At 39.0% G+C, this 17,515-nt stretch overlaps 1 protein-coding gene across 1 annotated transcript in view; it reads left to right on the top strand.

The window, feature by feature from the left end:
* The first annotated feature begins 220 nt into the window (after nt 1–220).
* The window catches only part of LOC143126102 (EF-hand calcium-binding domain-containing protein 9-like), a 43,394-nt gene continuing 26,099 nt past the window's right edge, over nt 221–17,515 (top strand). Inside the window, exons 1-2 of the mRNA XM_076288019.1 lie at nt 221–356; nt 16,557–16,705. Coding sequence (XP_076144134.1) covers nt 221–356; nt 16,557–16,705 — 285 coding nt within the window. The remainder of the gene's footprint in view (nt 357–16,556; nt 16,706–17,515) is intronic.

Raw genomic sequence — 17,515 nt, forward strand, 5'->3', positions numbered from 1 at the left:
AATAAACTTCCTTGTATCCTTGTATCCTTGTATGTTAACTAAACACTGTTTTGAGAGAAAGAGTAGAGAAACATTTACAGAACCTCTGTGTGACACACGTGTGCATGTGTGACATCAATAGAACCCTGCTCTTTGTGATGTGACAGTGGCATTGACATCACCATGGCAGGCCATGAATGGGAGGCAGATTAGTTAGTGTGTGCAAGGAAGAGAGGGGATCATGAGACTGCTGAAGGGAGTTCTCCTGTGCTATCTGGACTTTAACAGCGTGTACTGCTTGCTATCGCTCAGGAACACCAAGATCCTGGTGGAGTACTTTAACATACTAGATGTTCACAACACCAATACTCTCAATGGTAAGTGCTATTTTCAACACACACATACGCACACACATCTGAGCTCACAGGTAATTTGGGTTTTTTTTATTTATTTTTTTTATTTTATTTTACCTTTATTTAACCAGGCAGATCATTAAGAACAAGTTCTTATTTACAGTGATGGCCTGACAAGAAGCACAGGCTTCTTGGAGAAGAAGGGGAACGGGGCAGTGAGAAAGGATAGAAACAGTACACAAACACAGCTGTGCAGACATACAACAAGACAGCAACAGGGACCCACAGGGTTCACATAAAACTACTCAGACATACAGGCACGAGCAAAGAACAGGGTTACACAAACAGCACAGAATATATACATTTTTTTAAAAAACAATTATGAAAAACATAAAAAGAAAAACAATTCATTGAGGAGGGTCAAATGGAAGGGAAGCAGTTGCAGGAATCTGTGAGAAGGTGTGAGATGGTGTCTTTGAAGGCTGAAATGGAAATTAATTTCACCAGTCTGAGGTGTTTTTGTAGTGCATTCCAGTCAACGGCAGCAGCTGACTGGAATGATGCAAGACCGAGTGTGGATCTGGTTTTAGGGGTTGTTAGCAGAATGTGGAGAGAGGACCGGATGTTATATGTGATGGGTTGTCGATGCAACAGGCGGGACAGGTAGGGCGGTGTCCGTTGAAGGAGGGTCTTGTAAATGAGAGTGAGCCAGTGAAAATGACGACGAGTGTGAAGTGATGGCCAACTTACCATAGAGTAAAGACTGCAGTGGTGGGTGTTGAGGGGGGCCTTTGTAGCAAAACGGATAGCAGAGTGATAAAGTGTGTCCAATTTGGCAAGAGTGCCCTTACATGCAGTTCTATAGATAGTGTCACCGAAATCAAGTGTGGGGAGAATAGTCATTTTGATAAGCGTGAGTTTAGAGGAGGGAGTGAAGGCGTGGCAATGGCGATAAAGGAAACCGAGTTTGGCCCGCACCTTAGATTGTAACCGGGAGATGTGATGTGAAAAGCATAGAGTAGTGTCTAACCAGATGCCCAAGTATTTGTAAATAGAGACTTGCTCCAGGATTGCCCCCTCACAAGTGGAGATGTTTAATGGAGACGGAGAGGGAGCACCCTTCCGATGAAACCACATGGCTTTTGTCTTAGATGTATTGAGTGACAGCTTCAGTTGTGAGAAGGCATGTTGTACTTGGAGAAAGCTATCCTGGAGCGTGGATTGGACAGAAGAGGGAGATGGACCAGAGGCGTATAGGATTGTGTCATCAGCATAAAGGTGAATGAGTGAATTACCAGCAGCTAGAGGAATGTTATTGATATAGATGGAGAACAGTGAAGGGCCAAGTATAGAGCCTTGAGGGACTCCCTTGGTGACAAGGAGGGGGTGAGAGAGTGAATTATCAAACCTTACGCGTTGCACCCGGTGAGAGAGATAGTGAGAGAACCAAGCCAGTGAGTGACCTGTGACCCCAATACTGCTCAGCCTGCTGATGAGGATGGAATGGTCAACGGTATCAAAGGCTTTGGCAAGGTCGATGAAAATAGCAGCACAGTGTTGTTTGGTGTCTAGAGTAGAGGTAATGTCATTTAACACCTTTAAAGTGGCTGTCGTGCATCCATACCCAGCACGGAAACCAGACTGTACGCCAGAAAGTATACCAAAAGTATAAGGGGACACCCTCAGTAAGAGGGGACACATATGGTGTCACATCTTAATTGATTTAAAATCAAAATATTTATTATTTTCAAAATAGTTACAATTTTATTATTATGGTAAAGGGCTGTCCCATGTGCTAGCTAAATTGGGACAACACAAATTATAAAATAGGAGTCGTCTATTGAGTGAAATCTATGGTTCTAGCATAGGGTTCTAGACTACCAGGTGCTATGAAATGGGACACATCTATTGAGTCAAATGTATGGTTCTAGCATAGGGTTCTAGACTACCAGGTGCTATGAAATGGGACACGTCTATTATGTGAAATGTATAGACTACCAGGTGCTATGACATCACAAGTTCTATGTTATTGTGTGTCATTTGATCTTTTACAGACATTCTGATATTTTTGTCTCTTAAAAATATAAAAAATGATGCAATGAGTAACTTTCATATAAAGGGGAGTTCCAGCGTTATGGATGTGACAATTGGACTCATATTGGTAAACAAAATGCCTTAGAGTGGGGGCAAAATTAGTATCAGTGAATTAAGTTGCATAACTTTTAATGTAACCTCTGTCCTCTGAATACTGATAAATCCTCAAATTTCATATAATCAATTTCATCCTAAGAATACAAGGCATTTTATCAGCGTTATGGATGTGACATGAAATGGACACACTTTTGTGAGAGATTACAGGTTTTCTACAAACTCTGTGAATTTTGAAGGAAACTGCCGAACCTATGATATATGTAGCATGAAGGAGACTTGAATGAACACAAAAAGTGTGTTTTTGAAACTATGCGTCATTTTCGTAATGCATTATGTAGGAAAAACTGGCGTTATGGATGTGACGGTTTCACGTTATGGATACATAAAACACATAATTAAGTAGTGAATTTTGATATGAAACAATTGAAATAGTAATCATGAAAAACTAGCGATGAAATTATTGCTTTCTCAGTGCCCAATAAGATCCACAGGAAGAATCAGGACAACAAGTCATTTAAAATATAAAAAAAAATATATATATTTTTTTTTACCGTCATCAATTTTGGTCAGTGATTCCCGGGTTACTAAAACACCAGGGAACATGAAACTTGGTGGCCACTCCCCTAAATAACTAGCCCTACCTGAACCGTTGCACCCAAGATGACAAAATATTTATGGTATAGTCTCAAGAGCCCACATCAACCTAACCCATACCCACTCATTTGTGATTTGCACACATAAAGTACATGCACGTGCACACACGCACATGCACACACACGCACACACACACACACACACACACACACACACACACATGCACAGTCGCACACATACAGACAGGCAAGCACACACACATAAACACATACAGACAGGCAAGCACACACACACACACACACACATGCACAAACACCCACCCACATGAATGCAGACACATAAACACACACACACAGGCACGCATACGCATGTGCGCATGGAAACGCACACACGCACACACACACACACATAAACACACAAACACAGGCACGCATACGCACATGCACACACACACACACACTCTTATAAACAAAAGCAAACTCACATATGCACACACTCATTTACATGCACATGAGTTGCAGGAGTAGGAGATGGAGACAAATTGACAAGCGTGATTTATTTTTGCGAAGAGAATATGCAGGACTGAGAGGCGGTCATATTTTGTACCGCTATGCGGTACATCTAGTTTATTGCTGCCGTTACTAATGTTACTCTGTGGGTATTAGCTACAGAGGACCTGACACTTCAAATGCTGGCATATCGCGTCACATTTAAAATTAAACTGTGTTAAGCAGAGGTGAGCGGCAGGCTGAACAGATCTGCAACAGAAGGAGGTTGCTATGTTAACTCCAGCTGCAAAGTCAGCCATCTTCACCAGCTAACACGATAATCCCGTTACTGTACAACAAGAGTATGACAGTTACAGGAAGATAATCGCTCAGATTTTCGTTATTACAGTAGGCCACTTGAAAATAGGCTACGGCTAGGCTAATCACTGGAGGTATTTTAATATTATGTTTGTTTTGCTAATAGTTAGGCAAGGCCTCCTTGTGGTTTTGATCAACCTAATAATCTTTGAAATGTCAATTGTAGGCCTAAACACTAAGGTGAAATGCGTTGAAACTGACATGCCACTAGAACAGACGTTTTATCGGCTTTGAGGTATAACAAAGTCTCCAGTCTTGTAAATTCAGATTATGTAACATCCACGTCACATCCATAACGCACCATTAAAGGTTTTAAAAGTAAGAAAGGGGCACAATTTGGTCATCACACTTTACATTGATATAAATCAGCTTTGCACAGACACTATGGACATTGTCGCATAAAACGTTATGTGACATGGCCATGGAACTTGCTGACTTAAAAACAAAAGCCTTACGAAGGAGTTGTGCTCTTAAAGGCAAGCTGAGCATAGACATTACTCTACCATTCCCTTGTCAATCTGGAATTTGTCAAATGACACAATTTGTTTGAACCTTGGGTCCATTTATCCACTTTTTAAATATGTATAATATTACCATGTGAAAAATGTTGTTTCTGTATGGTTGCACACCATATTTATGATATAAAAAGAGTGTAATTCTCCATCAAATACAATCAGATCAGTTACAAACAATAAAATATAGACCTAAATGAAGATTTTAACAACAGTTCTATTTGCGTATGCACAACTTTTTTTTTCCATGACCTTTGCATGGAATTGCCCTAAATCAGATAAATCAGATTTTAAAATGGCACATGTATGAACATGGGCCAATTCCATGGGTCTAATGAGCTTACAACCAATTTCCAATTTCAATTTATAATTAGGCAAATAAATGTATAATTAGGCAAATTAGTTTATAATTAGGCAAGTCAATTTAATGACTAAACTAAACTGACTAAACTGATACGCAGTGATTGTCCCTGAACACACCATCGGTCTTTGACCTTTTGAAGGTCCAAAGCTTCATAAATATTTTTTTCTTAGCAAGTTATTTTCTTAAGAGATAACATAGATCCATCAGAAATTGTAAAAGTACCACGTAAAGTAGTCTTTAGAATTGTAGGTGGTTTTTAGTGGTGGTCTTTTTTTTAGGTGGTTTCAAGTGTCCCAAGTGTCCCAAATTACCTGAACTCACCTATTGTATTTTACAGTGTCATCTCAAACAAGTTCAGCACAATGTACAACAATGATCAGTATGTTGAATCAGTCATTGTACAACAATGTTCAGTATCTGTTGAATCAGAGAGCTGGCCAGAATTGTATATGTGAGGATGTAGTGTGTGTGTGTGTGTGTGTGTGGTATACATGATCATAGGATGTAGTGTGTGTGTGTGTGGTAAACATGATAATATGTGAGGATGTACTGTGTGTGGTAAGCATGATCATATGTGAGGATGTGTGTGTGTGTGGTAAACATGATCATATGTGAGGATGTAGTGTGTGTGTGGTAAACATGATCATATGTGAGGATGTAGTGTGTGTGTGTGTGTGTGTGTGTGTGGTAAACATGATCATATGTGAGGATATACACTGTAAAAAATGAATCCTAGTGCCACGGAAATTACACAAAAAAAATCATGTATGACTTAATTTCTTGAAGCAGTGGCCTTAAAAAAATAATTATTATGTTTTTCCCCAAATAAATCAACTACATTTGCGAGAAAAAAATTCAGAGAAAATGTTCCCTAAAAGAATTATGGGAAGTTGCGCAATTTCTCTCTGATAAATGTGCAGCATTTTCCTCAAATATTTTGAACATCTGAAAAACGTCCTTCAGTTGAGATTTTGAAAAGAAGACGGACGCCATTGAAGTTCAGCATGGATTAGTAAAAGGTAAAGTAATTTGTTCCTGCTACTTGTGAAAGCTAGAATGAAAACTACCACAAATATACAATTAAGTAATGCCACATCACAGGTATATATTTTCATACCAACGTGTTTCTGCTACTAGGTCCTAGGAAATATTGGTGAAGTTAGCTTAACAGTTGCATGGTGGCTAGCTGTACTCAGATGGTTGGTAAACTAACCAGCAAGCTAACCTTCACTTCGGTAGGTTATATTATAACCGTATCAATTTGAAATGGCCAAGTTTATAATCATTTGTAATACTTGGGACACTGTTAACTGACATTAATATAATATTGGAGTCAACGACGTCTTAATCTTTCTGTAACAAATTCGAAAAGACGGTTGGAATTTTAATAGCCACTGAGGGAATAGCTAACATGCTAACGTAGCTGGTTAACATTAGTTAGCCAGGACTCCACTGTTCTAAGCGATCTAGTGTGGTGCCAAGTGCTTGTCTGGCACTAAGGGATCTGTTGACTGACTAATTAAAGCAGTCTGTCAACTAATTGACGTTTGATTGAACTGAATTCTATTTACTTTTAATTCGGGTTATACATATTTTGCTCGTAGCTAACGTTAGCTGAGACCACCAGGGCATTCTTTTTCGGCATTTGTAGCATAGGCTACATGTGGTGTAAGGTAACTGTTGGTTAACGGTGCATTGTCCATTCTCAGTAATGATATGGCACTGATATTAGTTAAGTGTCTGTTGGTTTTATTTGGGTTATTTAGCGATTATGTTAACATATTTGAACACATAAACACTTCTGTTTGTTTCATTTGGTAGCCTACATGGTAAATGATGTCAGAATGAATGTTGGAAGTCCTTTGCCAGTTAGTTGATATACTGCTGAGAGTCAATTGTGGTTCTTGTGTTTATATAATTATGGACAATTGTTTTAACAGGGTTGGCAAAATGCTCATCAAGGTCCAGTACCGTGGACTAAAAAAGTACCTCAAACTGCAGCCTGGTTTTTCTTATGGAAGTTTCATTGAGATTCATCAGATCAGAGTTTCATCAGATCACTTGGCCAGTGGGTAAGGTAAAAAACGATTTTGTTACCCTTTAGTTGAATTAAATTAACCAAAATTGGAAACTGAATTTCTTAAATTTTGCTACCATACTACCATAAATAGACCCTAGGTTGTTTGTACTCTTGAGTTACACTTTATCACCGTTATTGTTTCTCTTTTACCAATAGATGGTCCAGGAGGTTCTGGAGAAGAGTTCAGGGGGAGAGGACACAATGGAGGACTATAGTAGATCGAGCACCTTGACACACTGCACAAGACGGCATCATATCCTGGTCAGCCACATTGTTGAAATGCATGGGTATGTTTTGTTTTCTAATGTGAAAAAACAAAGTATAAACATTATTGTGCACATATAGCCTCTCACACAACTTGCCTGCAGCGTGACAAGAAAAACCTAAATTTGGTAGTAGAATTGTTGGGTAAAAACAATTTTGAACTGATGTTTGTCCTTTACACTTCTCTTATCTTCTCAAAGGAACTCTCGATCTCATTCATAGTCACCATTGTGTCCTTGGTTACCTGTCTGACCAAGGCCCCTTTGTCCCGGATTACTCAGTTTGGCTGAGCGGCCAGACCCCATACTGCTTTTTTTGCAGAGAGTTGGAGTATTTTGTGTAGATGTTGATGAAAATTATATGTTTGTGTTATATCTCTGTCAGTCATCTGAATATTTTTAAATGTTTTTTTTTTAATGCCCAAGCTATTGTTTTTTTTCCCCTTCAACGTCAGGTTTAATTTACACTGAATAAATGCTGTTAAATGAAATACTGATTCTCTAATTGTGTATATCAGTGGCGGCTGGTGGTTAAAAAAATAACGGAGGAAGGAATGTCTGCTTGATTGGCGTTAGTGGCAAATGTGAGGTTGTGATGGTGTTGGTGGCATATGTGAACAATAGAGTATGTAGGCCGCCTACCCAGACACATTTATAGCAGCAGTATGTACTATGTAGCATTTTAACTGGCAATGTTGTGCAATAAATGCTGTTCTGACATTCTCGGGGGGAGGGGGGGGGGGGACAATTCGTCCAGGGACAATGGACTTTGTAATATAATTGAAATATATAAGTCACTTTGGATAATAGTGCTAAAATAATAAATGTAAATGTAAATAAATGTAAATTTAGGTCTGGGAAGTCAGGGAAGATATGTAGGTCTAGTTATGAAATACTGTTTTCCAGATGTGCAAAATTACGGAAAGTCTGGAGGTTTTGCTCAGTGTAATACATTGGCAGAAAAGTCTATAATAATAAAAATAGACACTTGTTTTATAAAACCATGTCACTATTTACCATTAAAAATAGACCTTAAATGTGGTTATTTGTAACATGCTATTGTTTTAAAGCCAAATCGCTATAATTTAAAGACAGGTTGTAATAGCTAAGTGGGAATTTATGAAAGCATACTCGAAAGGCAAATGTTATTGAAGACGTCATTAAAGGAATGCATCATGGTCTGAAACATTCATTAACAATGTTACCATCCAAAGATACATTTAGAACGGTGAAAACAAGAACATAACAACAAGAACCTTATTTAACAATTGTTTAGTTAAGGCATAACTTGGATGATTATAACGACGCATAACTATCCAAAAATGTTTTATCACCAAGTGAACTGTCCACGTATGTGACAGGCCAGCAGTAGGCTATGGCTGATTGTTTTCTGTGCTAACGTTACCAGTTAGCCATGAGTAGCCTATTTGTCTGACTATGTAGCATTCAGTAGCCTACACTTACCATAATGTTTTGGAATATGAATTTTTGGAGCTGGTCTTCCTGCTTTGATAAACATTATCAGTGTCTTTGAATGTATAAAAGATTTGAGATTGTCCTCTGATTCCATTGTACTGTTTATTTTACGAGCAAAAAACAAGCTTTCCGTTCAACATAAGATTCGTAGTTTGACTGCAGATAACATTCTTGAACCGTTGCCGCTAAAAACAGCACCCCCTATCGCAATTGAAAATTACTGTACGGAGGAGCTTCCTCCCTTGGCCATTGAAAACGACGTGATTCAAGAGCCGCTGGGGTCCGAGGCGTTTATAATGGACTTCAATGAGGGGCTTGAGGAGGAAGCTCCTCCATACAGTAATTTTCAATTGCGATAGGGGGTGCTGTTGGCATTTTGACCTAGGGGAACGATTTTGTTCATTCAAAGTGTTAAAAATAGTAATATTAACAGTAATTTATCAGATTAGTAATTCACTTTATATATTTTTTATTTTTCTCTGAAATTTTAGGGAGGGTGTTCCTCCCTTTCCTCAATGAAGGAGCCTCCTCTGGTGTATATACACCACATCCTTTAAAATGTATGGTAATAGATTATTTAAAACATGCATAACTGCTCAAAATAAGTGAGGCAACTATATTACACGTGATTTTATCATGCAAAATTAACCAGAAAAAATCAGGGAAATTTCCTTGATTTTTATTTTGAATATGCTTAATTGCATTGAGATATTTTCCACATTTTTTTTGTATACATGAATAATTTAAGTAAATTTCCATGATTTGTTAAAGTCTATATTCTTAAAAATAATAGGGTTATATTTTCCCCTAATATTTTCACGTGTAATAAGTTGCCTCATATTTTTCATGCATTTCTACTGTGTCATTTTTTACAGTGTAGTGTGTGTGGTAAACTGTGTGTAATGCCCTGTATGTAATGCCCTGATAGATCCCCTTGGGGATCAATAAAGTATCTATCTATCTAATGCCCTGTATGTAGTGCCCTGTATGTGTCACCAGATTAGTAGTAATCGTAAGGCTGCCCGTGACCAGACAGCAATACAGGTTTTAACCTGAGTAATTAAGATCAATTCAAGGCAGTAGGCAGTGTGATTAATCAGTGAGGCAAAGGTGCTCAAAATCTTTTTACAAATTTATTAAATATAAATAGACATGTTAAGTCAATCACAATAAAGTCACATTAAAAATGTACAACAAACACTATAATAAAACAAGGCGAGACCACAGCCAGTAATACCGCCGCCAGCCACCAGCAGCGCCAGATGCCCCACAGCAGTTCCCACAGTCAGCACAGCACTAGACAAACAAGCAAGCAAGCAGGGGCGCAGCTACCCATTTTTTGAGGGGTATGCAACAACAAATTGGCGCCCCCCCCCCCCAAAAAAAAACAAAAAAAAACACAAACAACAAAGTTAAACAAAAGGCCAATAATTTATTAGTGTAAATTATTATGTTTTAAGAAATTCTGCCAATTTGAACTTGAAGTATTGTTAAATGGTGCATTGTCACTTTAAGACTTTAAGAGAGTCTAAACGGTTCTCCTAACGTCCTTTTGCCAGCTGTTGCTCACAAAGGATAAGGCTGATCCAACTCTAGCCTTTGTTTGCCACATTATCAGCACAATATTAAGCTATTAATATTAGGATTGTTAGGAAATGGAAACATGTGATGAGTTGTTGCTAGCGTGACATTTCTGTTTGCAGTTTGCCATTAAAAGTTCAGTATGAGCATGGTAGCCACCTAGCTATCTTAATGGAATAGGTTATGTTTCAATCGGCATATGCTTAGCAAACGCTAGTCTGTTAACATGAATATTTGCAAGCCTCCAAGCACAGACGTCATACTTTAAATCCTACCTGTTGCTTTTCACCATCCACTTATTTAACTTATTGAACTTTTTTTTTCGTCATCTACTTCCTGAATTTTTGGTCAACGATACCCGGGACTACGGAGCCCTCCGGGTGACATGGGGAAAAAAAACATGGGTTAAAAAAAAAAAAAAAAAAGTAATGGGGAAAAAAAACATGAAGAAGAAAAAAAAAACGATGCACTTTTGCGGGATCTCATTGCGGGATCTCGCAAAACTTTTTTTATACTTTTGGAACTTGCTGGGCTTCCTACTTGACCCCAATAGGCCCACAAACCACTACCGCCAGATGGCAATCGTATCATGATACTATGATTGCTCTATCACTGTTGCGTGTTGTGGGTTTTCTGGACACATTACATAGGCCTATGACACGGGAGGGAGAGGGAGACACCTGCGCGCAGACACGCACACACAGCAGGCTACAATAAATTACCTAACAGACAGCAAAACTTTGCGAGATCCCGCAATGAGATCCCGCAAAAGTGCATCGTTTTTTTTTCTTCTTCATGTTTTTTTCCCCATTGCTTTTTTTTTTTTTTTTTTTAACCCATGTTTTTTTTCCCCATGTCACCCGGAGGGCTCCGTACGGGACACCGAAACACCGGGGCACATGAAATTTGGTGGGTATGTAGCCCCCCTTTATGTGTATGATTAAACTGACATTCTCTGGGGGTATGCCAAGTTTCGTAGAATTTCATCCATGGGGGGTCTAAAAAAAGTTGTGTACATTTAGTGACTGTACACTCATTGGCCTGTAGATGGTGGTGCACACACATACTATCGGTATCGGCAATTAGAACGGCCGATACATAATTACAAATTCAGTAGGATTAAAGGAAAACCAAATATTCATCATCATCATTTGGCTGCATTTCCAGTATTGGCATTACGTAGTCGTTTGTCCACCAGATGGCGCATCGTTGCAGTGAGACGTAATTTTGTTGGAAGTTAATCTAAAGTGGGTTGGAAAGACGCTTCCTACAAGGACACTGTAGTTTACCGCAGAGAACGTCTAATAAGGGTAGGATGATTTTCACATGAAATGTAATTCCCATTTCTTCTTTAAGCCGAAATTAATCTGAGAATGTTTATCGGACATGCTTGGTTTTAACTGCAGGTATGTTAATCTTATACAAGTTGTAATGGCCTACCTACGACCTAGGTAAAATAATGTTAGGCCTATTGTTAGCATTGGTTGAGTGATGGAGGCCAATTTGATTATTGACCAGTGTATTTGAAGAAAACCATAAATGCGGTTACCAAGCACATTGATATCAGCGCTGTAATATATCTTTCGACTGTCATCTTCTTTTCTGACCATTACAGCCTACAGGAGCTAAGTGAGTTAGTCACAACGTGTTCGCTAACATGGTTTTCTAATGGAAAATATAGGCCTAGCCTACCTGAAAGATAACCTGTCTATGAAGCATCCTAAACAGGCTGGGACATTTCTGCTTGCTAAATAGGTTTTTCTGCTGTTGATTCGCTCACAGTCCTTGGTGGTCCTGTCAGTGCTTTGTAAAATGTTGCATTAGCTACAGCAGCCTAAGACCACAAAAAGTCTCAAAAAGCATCTGACCTAACATTCATTCCCAAACAATTCTCTATTTTCAAAGGTGTTTCAAGTAATGTTAAGGAAGAGCATGGCTCAATTGACTAGACTACATAAATTCGTCAAAGTGAATAATTTGTGTCAACTCGTCACAATGTAGATTTATTAACGCACCAGTGATGATCTAGGCTACATCTCCATTTAAACCAAATGTTTTAGAGCGCACTTTGAGAGATGTATCCAGGGCAGGGCTGTAGCCTTAGCCTGACGAGCCAGACCCACATTAAAATGTAGGGTCTGGGCACTCACCGTTCACAGTGCTCAGTCCGAGGGGCGGGATAATCGGTTGTCTTTCAAATTCCCTCTGCACGCAATACAGCGCCAACAGTAACATCCATCTTCTTTGTTTTCAAGTAGCAGGGAATTCAAGCCAAACCGTTGCAACTCTGCCATCAATCATTATGTTAAGCGACTCTCTACATGATTTGATTGGCCTGATAGAAGTTTAATTTTTTCGAGCTCACAAGCCAACGGAGAGTTGCTAGACTAGCCCTGGAAGCAAATTTGCTGCCGCTAGGGTGCGTCTAGATTTCTAGGCTACTGTAGCCTACCTGTTGCACGTGCTACAAAAATCATTCTGTGCAATGGATGATTTAGGCTACTAACGTTACGTCTGAAACAGTTTTGCCTATGGCTATACATTCGTGAGACTGAGACGCTTGTTTGTTTGTTTGAAGTGCTTCTTTAGGGTGTGACTATGAGAGGTGAATCGATGTGCTTTGATTCCAGCTTGGTAGTTGTAGTCTATGCGATTAAAAAGCATGTGTGTGTGGGAAGTGTCCAAACAATGATAACACTTTCATTATGGCTGCTTTAGCCACAGACCTTCAGCTACTGTACAGTGGGTCCCATTTAGAAGTGGCCACTTCATTCACGCTTTCTGTGATTCACGCAGCTGGGTGAAATGTATTACAACTTTTCGCCAAGAGGTGGCAGCTTAAGTCTGCTTGATACTGTAAGCCAGGTGTTTTCAACCAGTGGTCCGTGGCGCACTCGTGGTCCGTGATGACATTGCAGGTGGTCCCTGACCATGGATTCAGTAGTTGCAATGTGGAAATCAGTATTTTTCCCATCATATGAACTAAAGATGACTAAAATCGTGCATAGAAGAAGAAACATTCACAAAAATCCATGGCATGACCTCTCTTCTTGATAGCTGTTGAAAACTGCATAGAAATGACAGTTATTGTTTTGTTTGTTAATAAATAAATAACTACATAAATGTAAAATTGATACCTTCTGCTTTCCCCAAATACAATGTAGCCTACAGGTGTACATGACCTTTCATCAGTCCAGTTGCAATGGATGAACTATGATGAACTGCCCTACTTGTGATTGTTTAGAGATTTTAAAGGTTTTATAACAGGGCAGTTCCAGCGTTATGGATGTGACAATTGGACTCATATTGGTAAACAAAATGCCTTAGAGTGGGGGCAAAATTAGTATCAGTGAATTAATTTGCATATCTTTTAATGTAACCTATGTCCTCTGAATACTGAGAAATCCTCAAATTTCATATAATCAATTTCATCCTAAGAATACAAGGCATAATATCAGCGTTATGGATGTGACATGAAATGGACACACTTTTGTGAGAGATTACAGGTATTCTACAAACTCTGTGAATTTTGAAGAAAACTGCCGAAACTATGATATATGTAGCATGAAGGAGACTTGAATGAACACAAAAAGTGTGTTTTTGAAACTATGCGTCATTTTTGTAATGCATTATGTAGGAAAAACTGGCGTTATGGATGTGACGGTTTCACGTTATGGATGTGACGTGTCTGAACCAGTCCTCGACAAACTACATAAAACACATAATTAAGTAGTGAATTTTGATATGAAACAATTGAAATAGTAATCATGAAAAACTAGCGATGAAATTATTGCTTCCTCAGTGCCCACTAAGATCCACAGGAAGAATCAGGACAATAAGTCATTTAAAATATAAAATATATATACATATATTTTTTTACCGTCATCAACTGAAACACCAGGGAACATGTATATACCTAGCCCTATAACTAGCCCTACCTGAACCGTTGCACCCAAGATGACAAAATATTTATGGTATGTTAGTCTCAAGAGCCCACATCAACCTAACCCATACCCACTCATTTGTGATTTGCACACATAAAGTACATGCACGCGCACATGCACACACGCACACACACGCACGCACGCACAGTCGGACACATACAGACAGGCAAGCACACACACACACATAAACACATTCAGACAGGCAAGCACACACACACACACACAAACACCCACCCACATGAATGCAGACACATAAACGCACACACACAGGCACGCATACGCATGTGCGCATGGAAACACAGGCACGCATACGCACATGCACACACAGACACACACACACACACACTCTTATAAACAAAAGCAAACTCACATATGCACACACTCATTTACATGCACATGAGTTGCAGGAGTAAGAGATGGAGACAAATTGACAAGCATGATTTATTTTTGCGAAGAGAATATGCAGGACTGAGAGGCGGTCTTATTTTGTACCGCTATGCGGTACATCTAGTTTATTGCTGCCGTTACTAATGTTACTCTGTGGGTATTAGCTACAGAGGACCTGACACTTCAAATGCTGGCATATTGCGTCACATTTAAAATTAAACTGTGTTAAGCAGACGTGAGCGGCAGGCTGAACAGATCTGCAACAGAAGGTTGTTATGTTAACTCCAGCTGCAAAGTCAGCCATCTTCACCAGCTAACACGATAATTCAGTTACTGTACAACAACAGTATGACAGTTACAGGAAGATAATCGCTCAGATTTTCGTTATTAGGCCACTTGAAAATAGGCTATGGCTAGGCTAATCACTGGAGGTATTTTAATATTATGTTTGTTTTGCTAATAGTTAGGCAAGGCCTCCTTGTGGTTTTGATCAACCTAATAATCTTTGAAATGTCAATTGTAGGCCTAAACACTAAGGTGAAATGCGTTGAAACTGACATGCCACTAGAACAGACGTTTTATCGGCTTTGAGGTATAACAAAGTCTCCAGTCTTGTAAATTCACATTATGTAACATCCATAACGTCACATCCATAACGCACCATTAAAGGTTTTAAAAGTAAGAAAGGGGCACAATTTGGTCATCACACTTTACATTGATATAAATCAGCTTTGCACAGACACTATGGACATTGTCGCATCAACACTGTATGTGTAGCATAAACTTTTCCTATAAAACGTTATGGATGTGACATGGCCATGGAACTTGCTGACTTAAAAACAAAAGCCTTACAAATGTAAGGAGTTGTGCTCTTAAAGGCAAGCTGAGCATAGACATTACTCTACCATTCCCTTGTCAATCTGGAATTTGTCAAATGACACAATTTGTTTGAACCTTGGGTCCATTTATCCACTTTTTAAATATGTATAATATTACCATGTGAAAAAATGTTGTTTCTGTATGGTTGCACACCATATTTATGATGTAAAAAGAGTGTAATTCTCCATCAAATTCAATCAGATCAGTTACAAACAATAAAATATAGACCTAAATGAAGATTTTAACAACAGTTCTATTTGCGTATGCACAACTTTTTTTTTCCATGTTAAGGATGACCTTTGCATGGAATTGCCCAACAATGCTACATATTTTTTGGCTAGTGCTACAAATCTATTCACCTTTGCAGCACCAGTAGGCTACTTGCTGTGCGGCCCGCACACACACACACACACAGGCATGCCAAACAAGCATACACAAAAGTTTCAAGAGTGGGGGTGGAGTAGAAGATGGATACAAATTGATTAGTGTGATTTATGTTCGTGGAACGGATGTACAGGACTGAGCGGCGGTTATATTTTGTACCGCTATGCGGTACATCTAGTTATTATTATTTTATTTTTTACCATCGATTTGGCGCCGCCACGGTGATGCTCCCCTATGCGCCGCATATAGCGCATACCCACTTTTAGCGCCACTGAAGCAAGCAAGCAGTAGCTTCCGTGTTTACCCGGCCTAGCCTAGCCAAGCAGTCACCTGCACGGCAACCCACAAGTGTTCCGATAGCTCGATACCGTCCCGTAAGTCCTCCACAGATCGTAGGCTACTCAGCTCTCCACCCTGATCACCAGCAGCGATACAATCGCTCCGCTGAAACAAACGAGACTTTGGGCAGTACGGAGCAGACAACCAAGATACTAATACACGTTATGTTGCTTGAGGCAAAAAGGAGCTACTCACCGGGTGCAGACCAAATCTGTATGTAATGTAATGCCCTGTATGTAATGGCCTGTATGTAATGCCCTGTATGTAATGGCCTGTATGTAATAGCCTGTATGTAATGTAATGCCCTGTATGTAATGGCCTGTATGTAATGCCCTGTATGTAATGGCCTGTATGTATGTGTGTGTGCCCTGTATAAACAAACTTGTCCTGTTTGACCTCATCAGATGTCCAGTTCGCCCACTTCATGCGGGAGGTCACAACCTTTGGGGAGAAGGAGATCATGATGACCTTTGACATGTTGGACAGGAATGGCAGTGGAGCGATTGGCTTTCAGCAATTCTACATGCTGGTGTGCATCTTACTGAGTAGCCAGGTAGACACACACACACACACACACACACAAACAGACAGATGGACATATACGCTTACTGACACACACACACACACACAGACAGACTTATTGACATTGACAAACTCTTTGTCACAAAGTCATGAGCTGTATATCCTCTGATTTTAATATTCACAGATATCTAAGCGATTTAAGCAAAGCTCAGTTTTAAGAACTTTTAAAGCCCAAAGTTGGAGAACATGTTTATATTTGCTACAATTTATTTCAAAACCAGATTACTCTGTAGTGTATCTATTTAGGCAAGACACTACAGGTGAATATGGTAATTTTTTTAACTAGCAGATATCACTTTGCCACTTCCCCAGTTGAACACTGAAAAAAATATAAGAAATATGAATAAATTAATAAATATCAGAACATGCTGTCAATAGCCTTAAAAAAATGTAGGCATAACATGTCATAATAATATATCAATAAACCCTTCTGTAAAAATCTTCTAAATATACTTAGGCATAAGACTAGAAAGTTTGGTGTATGTAAGTGTTTCTGAAGTGGAGATTTCGTGCTCAAAGTGGGAGAGGAAACTCATTTTGAGAAAACAGCCTTGAAACACAGCCAATGAGATTCTGTTCTCAGCAGTGTTGTATAAAGTACTAGAAAGCAATACTTGAGTAACAGTACAAGTATCGCACTAGAAAAAGACTTTGGTAGAAGTGAAAGTTACCTTTTAGAATATTACTTAAGTAAAAGTCTTAAAGTATCTGATATATACTGTATTTAAGTATCAAAAGTAATTTTCTGATATTTAATGTACTTAAGTATTTGAAGTAAAAG

This window comes from Alosa pseudoharengus, unplaced genomic scaffold (genome assembly GCF_046254945.1).
Source record: "Alosa pseudoharengus isolate Yale_2024_CS ecotype anadromous, Long Island Sound unplaced genomic scaffold, YU_APseudo_1.1 YU_APseudo_1.1_scf_16, whole genome shotgun sequence".
Classification (NCBI taxonomy): Eukaryota; Metazoa; Chordata; class Actinopteri; order Clupeiformes; family Clupeidae; genus Alosa; species Alosa pseudoharengus.